This window comes from Giraffa tippelskirchi, chromosome 2 (genome assembly GCF_054371585.1).
Source record: "Giraffa tippelskirchi isolate mGirTip1 chromosome 2, T2T-mGirTip1v1.2.pri, whole genome shotgun sequence".
Classification (NCBI taxonomy): Eukaryota; Metazoa; Chordata; class Mammalia; order Artiodactyla; family Giraffidae; genus Giraffa; species Giraffa tippelskirchi.
This window is the reverse complement of record NC_137276.1, coordinates 152,128,114-152,140,816: the sequence shown is the minus strand read 5'-3', so window position 1 is coordinate 152,140,816 and position 12,703 is coordinate 152,128,114. Positions and strand designations below refer to the sequence as shown.

The window sequence follows — 12,703 nt, the reverse complement described above, 5'->3', positions numbered from 1 at the left end:
AACAAACTGCATACAGAGGAAGCATTTCTCAAAATAATAAAGGCCACACATGACAAGCCCACAGCTAAGATCATACTCAATGGTGAAAGCCAGAAGATTTTCCTCTAAGATCAGGAACAAGACAAAGATGTCCACTATTGCCATTTGTATTCAACACAGTAATATAAGTCCTAGCCAGATCAATTAGACCAAAAAAAAAAAGAAATAAAAGGTATCCAAACTGAAAAGGAAGAAGTAAAATTGTCTCTATTTGCACAGAACATACTATCATACATACAAAAACCTAAAGACTCAATCACAAAACTATTAAGTGAATTCAGTAGAGTTGCAGGATATAAAATCAACATTAAAAAATCAGCTGTTTCTATATACTGACAATAAACTACCAGAAAGAGAAACTAACAATAATTTCATCTACAACAGCATCAAATACAATAAAACACTTATCAATTTAATCAAAGAGGTAAAAGACCTGTACACTGAAAACTGTAAGACACTATCAACTATACTTCAATAAACAAAAATAAAACTAAAAATCTGTAAGACACTGATGAGAGAAACTGAAGAAGGCACAGATATTCTGTGCTCAAGAACTGGAAAAACAGTTAAAATGTTCATACTACAATGCAAACTCTATCAAAATTCCAATGGCGGAGATTGGCTAAGATGGTGGAGGAATAGGACGGGGAGACCACTCTCTCCCCCACAAATTCATCGAAAGAACATCTGAACTCTGAACTTCACAAAACAACTTCTGAACGCTGGCAGAAGACTTCAGGCATCCAGAAAAGCAGCCCATTATCTTCGAAAGGAGGTAGGAAAAAATATAAAAGATAAAAAGAGAGACAAAAGAGTTAGGGACGGAGATCTGTCCCGGGGAGGGAGTTGTAAAAGAGAAGTTTCCAAACACCAGGAAACCCTCTCACCAGCAGGTTTGGGGGAAGTTTTTGAATCTTGGAGGGCAATATAACCAGGAGGAAAAATAAATAAATAAAACCCACAGATTACGTGCCTAAAGGCAATTGCCAGCAGAGAAGTACCCCAGATGCTCGCATCCGCCACCAGCAAGTGGGGGCTGAACTGAGAGGAGCGGGCGCCACTGCTTAGGGAAAGGACCCGGCCCGAATGCCCTGAGGGCAATCTGAGGGCACTAACGTGAGATAGCAACCTAAACTGTGGGATAGCCAGAGAGAGAGAGAACTATCCTGCGAAAAGCCCAAATCTATGGCACTGCCGGCCTGCTCACAGAACAAAGGACTGAGCAATACCACAGAAGAGATAGCCGGCTGCGGACTGCCCCATCTCCCTGCAGGACGCAGTGGGCAGGCAGGGCCAGCCAGAGCCGGAAAGGGGCAAACTCAGCCCCAGAGAGCAAAGACTTCTTGAGATTCCAGATGGTTGACATCCGCCGGGAGGGTTGCAGCCAGAGACCAGCTCCCCAGAACTGACACAAGGCACACCGGAGCCGGGCGCGCCCAGAAACCGAGGCTGGGACCAGGGAGGTGACAAGTCACACTGCCCCAACAGGGGAGAGTGCACTCGCCAAATAGCTGGCTGCCTGAGCTGCTCCGACCGGGGATCGGCACAACCGCCGGCCCAACCGAGTCTGTGCCTTTGGGGAGTGTACTCGAGAACCTGAACCTGAGCGGCTTAGACCTGGGAAGTGCATGCATCTCAGGGCCTGCTCCCCAGCAGAATAACCTGAAGCCTGAGCAGGGTAGACTGGGAAAGCACACACACCGTGAGTGGGGGCACACCCAGTGCAGCCGAGACACTGCGAGTTCTCCACACGCATGCCAGTGATATTAGTTTGCCATGTTCCTCCCTCCCCACAGCACGACTGAACAACTGAACCTAAAGAGACCACCTCCACCCTCTTGTGTCAGGGTGGAAATTAGACACTGAAAAGACCTGCAAACAGAAGCCAAATAAACAGAGGGAACCGCTTTGGAAGTGACAGGTGCAACAGATTAAAATCCCTGTAGTTAACACCGACTACATTGAAAGGGGCCTATAGATCTTGAAAAATATAAGCAGGAACAAGGAACTATCTGAAACTGAACTGACCCCACACTGCCCACAACAGCTCCAGAGAAAGTCCTGGATATATTTTTACTATTATCATTTTTTTTAATTTTTTTCTTTTTTCTATAAGTCCTCTATTACACCTCTAATTTTCATGTTTATAACTATTACCTTGCAAAAAAAAAAAAAGACCCTTACTTTTAAAGCAAACTGCATATATATATTTTATACTTTTTGTGATTTTTTTTAATATTGTATTTTTTTAAGAGTCTAAACTCTACTCTAGATTTTTAATTTTTTTATAGTATTTGATATCAATTTCGTACATTTAAGAACCCAATCTTTAATACCCATTTTTAGTCAGGAGTGTGATTACTGGCTTGATTACTCTCTCCCCCTTTTGACTCTCTTTCTTCTCCCCCAGGGCACCTGTATCTCCCCCTTCCTCCTTCTCTTCTCAACCCAGTTCTGTGAATCTCTGTGGGTGTTCTGGGCACCGGAGAACACTTAGGGAACAGAGTACTGCCCAGATCTCTCTCTCTCTTCTTGATTCCCCCCTTTCTCCTCATGCTTACCTCTATCTTCTTCCTCCCTCCTTTCTATGTAACTCTGTGAACCTCTCTGAGGGTTCCAGACTATGGAGAGCACATAGGGGAAGTGTTTACTGGCTAGATTGCTCTCTCCACATTTGAGTCCCTCTCTTCTCCTCCTGGTCACCTCTACCTCCCTCCTCCCTCTTCAACTCTCCATGTAACTCGGTGAACCTCTCTGGGTATCCCTCACTGTGGAGAATCTTTTCACCATTAACCTAGAAGTTTTATTATCAGTGCTGTATGGATGGAGAAGTCTTGAGGCTACTGCAAGAATAAGACTGAAAACCAGAGGCAGGAGGCTTAAGCCCAAATCCCAAGAACACGAGAGAACTCCTGACTCCAGGGAACATTAACTAATATGAGATCATCCAAAAGCCTCCATACCTACACTGAAACCAAGCTCCACCCAAGAGCCAATAAGTTCCAGAGCAAGACATACCATGCAAATTCTCCAGCAACGCAGGAACGTAGCCCTGAGCTTTAATATACAGGCTTCCCAAAGTCACACCAAATCCACAGACATCTCAAAACTCACTACTGGACACTCCATTGCACTCCAGAGAGAAGAAATCCAGCTCCACCCACCAGAACACCAACACAAACTTCCCTAACCAGGAAACCTTGAGAAGCCAATCGTCCAACCCCACCCACAGGGAGGAACTTCCACAATAAAGAGGAACCACAAACTACCAGAATACAGAAAGGCCACCCCAAACACAGCAATCTAAACAAGATGAAAAGGCAGAGAAATACTCAGCAGATAAAGGAAATTGATAAATGCCCACCAAACCAAACAAAAGAGGAGGAGAGAGGGAATCTAACTGAAAAAGAATTTAGAATAATGATAATAAAAATGATCCAAAATCTTGAAAACAAAATGGAGTTACAGATAAACAGCCTGGAGACAAGGATTGAGAAGATGCAAGAAATGTTTAACAAGGACCTAGAAGAAATAAGAGTCAATATATAATGAATAATGCAATAAATGAGATCAAAAACACTCTGGAGGGAACCAACAGTAGCATAATGGAGGCAGATGATAGGATAAGTGAGGTAGAAGATAGAATGGTGGAAACAAATGAAGCAGAGAGGAAAAAAGAAAAAAAAAATCAAAAGAGTTGAGGAAAACCTCAGGGACCTCTAGGACAATATGAAACGCCCCAACATTCGAATCACAGGAGTCCCAAAAGAAGAACACAAAAGGAAAGGCCACAAAAAAATTCTCGAGGAGATAATAGTTGAAAACTTCTGTAAAATGGGGAAGGAAATAGTCACACAAGTCCAAGAAACCCAGAGAGTCCAAACAGGATAAACCCAAGGTGAAAAACCCCAAGACACATATTAATCAAATTAACAAAGATCAAACACAAAGAACAAATATTCAAAGCAGCAAGGGAAAAACAACAAATAACACACAAGGGGATTCCTATAAGCATAACAGCTGATCTTTCAATAGAAACTCTTCAGGCCAGAAGGGAATGGCAGGACATACTTAAAGTAACGAAAGAGAATAACCTACAACCCAGATTACTGTACCCAGCAAGGATCTCATTCAAATATGAAGGAGAATTCAAAAGCTTTACAGACAAGCGAAAGCCGAGAGAATTCAGCACCACCAAACCAGCTCTTCAACAAATGCTAAAGGATCTTCTCTAGACAGGCAACACAGAAAGGATGTATAAACACGAACTCAAAACAACACAGTAAATGGCAACGGGACCATACTTATCAATAATTACCTTAAATGTAAATGGGTTGAATGCCCCAACCAAAAGACAAAGACTGGCTGAATGGATACAAAAACAAGACCCCTATATATGCTACCTACAAGAGACCCACCTCAAAACAAGGGACACATACAGACTGAAAGTGAAGGGCTGGAAAAAAATATTTCACGCAAACGGAGACCAAAAAAAAGCAGGAGTCGCAATACTCATTTCAGAGAAAAAAGACTTTAAAATAAAGGCTGTGAAAAGAGACAAAGAAGAACACTACATAATGATCAAAGGATCAATCCAAGAAGAAGATGTAACAATTATAAATATATATGCACCCAACATAGGAGCACCACAATATGTAAGGCAAATGCTAACAAGTATGAAAGGGGAAATTAACAATAACACAATAATAGTGGGAGACTTTAATGCCCCACTCACACTTATGGACAGATCAACTAAGCAGAAAATTAACAAGGAAACACAAACTTTAAATGATACAATAGACCAGCTAGATTTAATTGATATCTACAGGACATTTCACCCCAAAACAATCAATTTCACCTCTTCATCAAGTGCACACAGAACCTTCTCCAGGACAGATCACATCCTGGGCCATAAATCTAGCCTTGGTAAATTCAAAAAAATTGAAATCATTCCAATCATCTTCTCTGACCACAATGCAGTAAGATTAGATCTCAATTACAGGAAAAAAACTATTAAAAATTCCAACATATGGAGGCTAAACAACACACTTCTGAATAACCAACAAATCACAGAAGAAATCAAAAAAGAAATCAAAATATGCATAGAAATGAATGAAAATGAAAACACAACAACCCAAAACCTATGGGACACTGTAAAAGCAGTGCTAAGGGGAAGGTTCATAGCAATACAGGTGTACCTCAAGAAACAAGAAAAAAATCAAATAAATAACCTAACTCTACACCTAAAGCAACTAGAGAAGGAAGAAATGAAGAACCCCAGGGTTAGTAGAAGGAAAGAAATCTTAAAAATTAGGAGAGAAATAAATGCAAAAGAAACAAAAGAGACCATAGCAAAAATCAACAAAACTAAAAGTTGGTTTTTTGAGAAGATAAACAAAATTGGCAAACCATTAGCCAGACTCATCAAGAAACAAAGGGAAAAGAATCAGATCAACAAAATTAGCAATGAAAATGGAGAGATCACAACAGACTACACAGAAATACAAAGGATCATAAGAGACTACTACCAACAGCTATATGCAAATAAAATGGACAACTTGGAAGAAATTGACAAATTCTTAGAAAAGTATAACTTTCTGAAACTGAACCAGGAAGAAAAAGAAGATCTTAACAGACCCATCACAAGCACGAAAATCGAAACTGTAATCAGAAATCTTCCCACAAACAAAGCCCAGGACCAGATGGCTTCACAGCTGAATTCTACCAAAAATTTAGGGAAGAGCTAACACCTATCTTACTCAAACTCTTCCAGAAAATTGCAGAAGAAGGTAAACTTCCAAACTCATTCTATGAGGCCACCATCACCCTAATTCCAAAACCAGACAAAGATGCCACAAAAAAAGAAAACTACAGGCCAATATCACTGATGAACATAGATGCAAAAATCCTTAATAAAATTCTAGCAAACAGAATCCAACAACATATTAAAAAGATCATACATCATGACCAAGTGGGCTTTATCTCAGGAATGCAAGGATTCTTTAATATCCACAAATCAATCAATGTAATACACCACATTAACAAATTGAAAGATAAAAACCATATGATTATCTCAATAGATGTAGAAAAAGCCTTTGACAAAATTCAACATCCATTTATGATAAAAACCCTCCAGAAAGCAGGAATAGAAGGAACATACCTCAACATAATAAAAGCTATATATGATAAACCCACAGCAAACATTATACTCATGGTGAAAAATTGAAAGAATGTCCCCTAATGTCAGGAACAAGGCAAGGGTGCCCACTCTCACCACTACTATTCAACATAGTTTTGGAAGTTTTGGCCACAGGAATCAGAGCAGAAAAAGAAATAAAAGGAATACAGATAGGAAAAGAAGTAAAACTCTCAATGTTTGCAGATGACATGATCCTCTAGATAGAAAACCCTAAAGATTCTACCAGAAAATTACTAGAGCTAATCAATGAATATAGTAAAGTTGCAGGATATAAAATTAACACACAGAAATCCCTTGCATTCCTATACACTAACAATGAGAAAACAGAAAGAGAAAATAAGGCAACAATACCATTCACCATTGCAACGAAAAGAATAAAATACTTTAAGGAATATATCTACCTAACGAAACAAGACATATATAGAAAACTATAAAACACTGATGAAAGAAATCAAAGAGGACACAAATAGATGGAGAAATATACCGTGTTCATGGATTGGAAGAATTAATATAGTGAAAATGAGTATACTACCCAAAGCAATCTACAGATTCAATGCAATCCCTATCAAGCTACCAATGGTATTTTTCACAGAACTAGAACAAATTATTTCACAATTTGTATGGAAATATAAAAAACCTTGAATAGCCAAAGCAATCTTGAGAAAAAAGAATGGAACTGGAGGAATCAACCTGCCTGACTTCAAGCTCTACTACAAAGCCACAGTCATCAAGACAGTATGGTACTGGCACAAAGACAGAAATATACATCAATGGAACAAAATAGAAAGCCCAGAGATAAATCCACGCACCTATGGATACCTTATCTTCGACAAAGGAGGCAAGAATATACAACAGAGAAAAGACAATCTCTTTAACAAGTGGTGCTGGGAAAACTGGTCAACCACTTGTAAAAGAATGAAACTAGAACACTTTCTAATACCATACACAAAAATTAACTCAAAAGGGATTAAAGATCTAAATGTAATATCAGAAACTATAAAACTCCTAGAGGAAAACATAGGCAAAACACTCTCTGACATAAGTCACAGCAGGATCCTCTATGACCCACCTCCCAGAGTAATGGAAATAAAAGCAAAAATAAACAAATGGGACCTAATTAAATTTAAAAGCTTTTGCACAACAAAGGAAACTATAAGCAAAGTGAAAAGACAGCCTTCAGAATGGGAGAAAATAATAGCAAATGAAGCAATGGACAAAGAATTAATCTCAAAAATATACAAGCAACTCCTGCAGCTCAATACCAGAAAAAGAAACGACCCAATCAAAAAATGGGCCAAAGAACTAAACAGACATTTCTCCAAAGAAGACATACAGATGGCTAACAAACACATGAAAAGATGCTCAACATAACTCATTATCAGAGAAATGCAAATCAAAACCACAATGAGGTACCATTTCACGCCTGTCAGAATGGCTGCTATCCAAAAGTCTACAAGCAATAAATGCTGGAGAGGGTGTGGAGAAAAGCGAACCTTCTTACACTGTTGGTGGGAATGCAAACTAGTACAGCCACTATGGAGAACAGTGTGGAGATTCCTTAAAAAACTGTAAATAGAACTGCCATATGACCCAGCAATCCCACTGCTGGGCATACACACCGAGGAAACCAGAATTGAAAGAGACACGTGTACCTCGATGTTCATCGCAGCACTGTTTATAATAGCCAGGACATGGAAGCAACCTAGATGTCCATCAGCAGATGAATGGATAAGGAAGCTGTGGTACATATACACAATGGAATATTACTCAGCCATTAAAAAGAATACATTTGAATCAGTTCTATTGAGATGGATGAAACTGAGCCCATTATACAGAGTGAAGTAAGCCAGAAAGAAAAACAGCAATACAGTATACTAATGCATATATATGGAATTTGAAAGATGGAAACAATAACCCTATATGCGAGACAGAAAAAGAGACACAGATGCATACAACATAACAGTCTTATGGACTCTGTGGGAGAAGGTGAGGGTGGGACGATCTGAGAGAATAGCATTGAAACGTATATTACCATATGTGAAACAGAACACCATTCCAGGTTCGATGCATGAGACAAATGCTTGGGTCTGGGGCAATGGGATGACCCAGAGGGATGGGATGGGGAGGGAGGTGGGAGGGGGGTTCAGGATGGGGAACACATGTAAACCTATGGCTGATTCATGTCAATGTATGGCAAAAACCATACAATACTGTAAAGTAATTAGCCTCCAACTAAAATAAATAAATTAATAAAAAAATAAATAAAATGGGGAAAGAAAAAAAATAAATAAAAAACTAAGATAAAAAAAATACCAAAATTCCAATGGCATTTTTTACAAATAGAAAAACAATCCTAAAATCTATGTGCAACCAGAAAAGATTCTGAATAGCCAAATCAATCGTGAGAAGGAAGATAAAAGCTGAAGGCATCATGTTTCCTGGTTTCAAAGTATATTACAAAGCTACAGTAATCAAAATGGTATTGTACTGGAATAAAAACACATAAACCACTGGCATAAAATAGACAAGAAATAAACTCACACTTACTGGTCATTAATTTCCAATGAGGAAGCTAATATATACAATGAGGGAAAGGATAGTTTCAATAAATGGTGCTGGGAAAACTGAAAAGCCACATGAAAAAGAATGAACTGAACCTCTATCCACACCACACACAAAATCAACTCAAAATGGATTCACAAGTTAAATTTAAGACCTAAAACCATAAAACTGGAAGAAAGTATAAAGGCAAGCTATTTTATATCAGTTTGGGCAATGATTTTTTGGCTCTGACACCAAAAACAGAGGCAATAAAAACAAAACAAGTAGAAGTACATCAAACTAAAAAGCATTTGCACAGGAAAGGAAACCACCAACAAAATGAAAAGACAACCTATGGAATGGAAAAAAATACTTCTAAATCATGTGTCTGATAAAGGGTTAATATTCAAAACATGAAGAACTCACAAAATAGCAAAACAAAAACAAAACAAAAATACCTAATTTATAAATAGGCAGAGGAATGAACTAAACTTCCAGTTATAAACAAGTCCTGTAATGTAGAGGTAATGTATAGCTATGGTGACAGATGGTAACTAGACTTATTGTGGTGATCATTTTGCAATATATAAAAATATTAAATCACTATACTGTACACCTAAAGCGAATATAATGTTGCTAGATCAATTGTACTTCAATTAAACAAAAAAAATTTTTAAGGAGATAGATAAAGATATTAACACACACACAGGAATATTACTCAGTTTTGAGAAAAAAGTAAATCCTGCCATTTTTGACAACATGGATAGACAGACCTCGATGGCATTATGGTAAGTGAAATAAGTCAAGCAAAGAAAGACAAAAACTGCTTGGTATCACTTCTATGTGAAATTTAAAAAGAAAAATCAAACTCATAGAAGTAGAGTAGAAAAATGGTTACCAGGAGCTGAAGGGTTGGAGAAACTTATCCATTTAAAAAAACCCCTAAAGTTCAGGCAATATTTAACAGCCACATTACCTAACCAAAGTAAGTCTTTGCAGTTAACCCTTCTCTTTAAACTTTTTTTTGCGGGGGGGAGGCCCGAAGAGGCATTCCCTTGAAGTTTTTGTTTTGTTTTCTAATTATCATCAGGCAATTAAAAAAACAAATCCTGCTTTTCCTGCTAAGTGGGTACACTAGGTAGAAACAAACTAGACCTCTAGCATTTGGGGTGATTTCATTCAAGTTCAAAAGTGCTAGAACTCTGAACTCTTCTGTTTCCTACTCATTGCTGTCAAAGTTGCAAGTGGTTTCTTTGTCTTTAAAGAAAACAAGTCATTTCCTTAAGTACTGACCATGGCAAAACTAGAATCCTTAGCCCTTCCTTTTGAGGCTCTGGCTTTACTTCATGAAAGAAAGAAAGAAAGTGAAGTCACTCAGTCGTGTCCGACTCTTTGCGACCCCATGGACTGTAGCTTACCAGGCTCCTCTGTCCATGGGATTTTCCAGGCAAGAATACTGGAGTGGGTTGCCATTTACTTCATGAGGCCCCCTTTATAACATTCTGTTGGAAAATATGGTCATGGCCTTCTGTATATTCATCTATGTCTATGGTTATCCTTAGCAAAACAGTGGGCCAAGTTGCCTAACCAAGTTTTTCTTTAGGAGTCCTCATGTCCTATCTTTATCTTTGCTCTTCCATATATAAAAGCCAGCCTATGAATTTCATGAACCCTATCGGCATTTTAATCAGAATATCTATATATCAACTTAGGAAGAAGAGATATCTTTACAACATTGAGCTTTCCTATTCATGAACATGCTATACTGCTCTAATCATTTAGTTCCTTCATGTGTTTCAATTAAATTTTTATATATTTTCATAAAAGGCCAGCATATCTTTTGTTTATTACACTACATTTTTTATTGCTAGAGTAAATGTATGTTTTAAAAGTTGTTCTAAGTCTGTCATACAGAAATAATCAACTTCTGTGTATTGATGATGATGATATTTAGCTGCTAAGTCATGTCCAACTCTTTTGCGATCCCATGGACTATAGCCCACCACACTCCTCTGTCCATGGGATTTCAGGCAAAAATACTGGAGTAGGTTGCCATTTCCCTCTCCAGGGGATGTTCCTGACCAAGTGACTGAACCCGCATCTCCTGCATTTTGGCAGGCATATTCTTTACTACTGAGCCACTAGGGAAGCCCTCCTTACTACTTTTAAAGTTTAAATCTGTCTTTTCTTTTAGTTGTTATCTTAGATACAAGTATTCTAAACAAAGTCTAAAGTAAATCAATATTTTTACCCTCTTCCAGAACAAACAAGGACTTTATAACTCTCATGCCAATCATTAAGTTCTAGCTGGCCTGAAAGCCCAAAACCCACAAATTAGACATAATTGTTTGAAAATGTCAGTAACTATTTCTCCCCAGTCTTCGTGGCCTGGTGAGCCTACCTGAATTTCTAGTTTTGGTCTTTTCTGGGCTGACATGTCTTGTACTATAGGTGAGACCTCAACACTACACATTAGTTCCCTTAGCTACATGAATGCTAATTCTAAAATAACTTGTAAAACAGAAACCTAATTGCATTAATCATATTTTATGCTTCTATTTAAATACTACAAAGACTACTAAGCATCTTTGTATTATCCTGAGATTCTTAATGTACTTTCTGTTTGTTATCAGTGGTTCATTAACTGGGATTTGGAAGACTCCCCTAACATGATTCCCCTCCCCAGAAATTCAGTGTAATTCTGAATCCTTTAGTTTCAATAATTGAATCTAATTTCAATTTTCATAAATATATCAATTTATTCACCAATCAACATTTACTGAACACCAACTACTGCAAGATACAAAAACAAACAAGATATACTTTCTATACTAAAGAGATTCCAGTCTAATCTGGAAAAGATATATGAAAATTGGAAATAACGATATAATGTGACAAAAATGACAAGCAGCATGGAAAAAATGCCTAGTGAGGAGAAGAGCAAATAAAGTTTTGTGAGGAAATAACATTCTTAAGCTGTTGAAGATTTATGTCTTTATCCATTGCTAAACACTTGGCAAAAAGGATGATGCTCCTATTAGACAGCATGAGATCACACCGTTAGATAGCCCTTTAGCTTGGAGGAATTCTGTCTTCAAGACCTGCTTTATAACCTTTTGTTATAAATTTAAAACATTTCAATTTGGGCAACCAAACAAACATTTTTAGGAATTAGGTAAGGCCCCTAAACTAGGTCAGAAGAAGTCAAAATTCCTCCAAAGTTATCCACACTTACACGCTTAATAAAATATATAAAAGTGGGACTTCCCTGGTGGTCCAGTGGTTGAGACTCTGGGCTCCCTATGCAGGGGACCTGGGTTCAATCCCTGGTCAGGGAACTAGATATTACATGCTGCAACTAAGACGTGGCACAACCAAATAAATGATTTTTAAAAATACATAAAACTTCATGTCTGCAAAAATATTTTTTTACTGAGCACAATTTTATTCCATGTCAAAGATGAACAGATACACTGAAGTAGTCTCAAGTTTCTGGACCTTCATTTACTTTTAAAACAACTAAGAGTTTGGGAAAAAGAATTCCTGAGGCCTATTCCTACTGTAATACTATGATAATAATACGCCAGAGTATTACCAAAACTGGATGACTGAAAATGAGGCAATTCAGCTGAATACTCACTTGGACACATTGCCCACTACTATTGTTTTCTTTACAAAAAGCCGTGAAGTCTCATCTCCTGTAAGATCAGTATTCCGCTGCTCTGTTTTATGGGAGCCAGCAATACTAGAAGTGTCCTAGAAAAAAATCATAATCAAGTTTCATTTTCAATTTGGACAATATTCAATAGGTAGAAACCACAAAATTATACAAGGTACAAATGGACTAACTCAATTTTTCTTTTTTTTTAATTACAAAATTCTCTGGTTTTATGGCTCCTCTCAGAGTATGAAAGAATAATTTTA

The 12,703-nt window shown here is 37.8% G+C and overlaps 1 protein-coding gene across 27 annotated transcripts in view; it reads right to left on the bottom strand.

The window, feature by feature from the left end:
• The window catches only part of YEATS2 (YEATS domain containing 2), a 105,418-nt gene that overhangs the window by 64,147 nt on the left and 28,568 nt on the right, over positions 1-12,703 (bottom strand). For all 27 annotated transcript variants that reach the window (XR_014077186.1, XR_014077188.1, XR_014077190.1 and 24 more), the window contains one exon: positions 12,420-12,535. Coding sequence is in view for 22 of the 27 variants with exons in the window: in XM_081571202.1 (XP_081427328.1) it covers positions 12,420-12,535 (116 nt within the window). In the remaining 5 variants the exon portion in view is untranslated. The remainder of the gene's footprint in view (positions 1-12,419; positions 12,536-12,703) is intronic.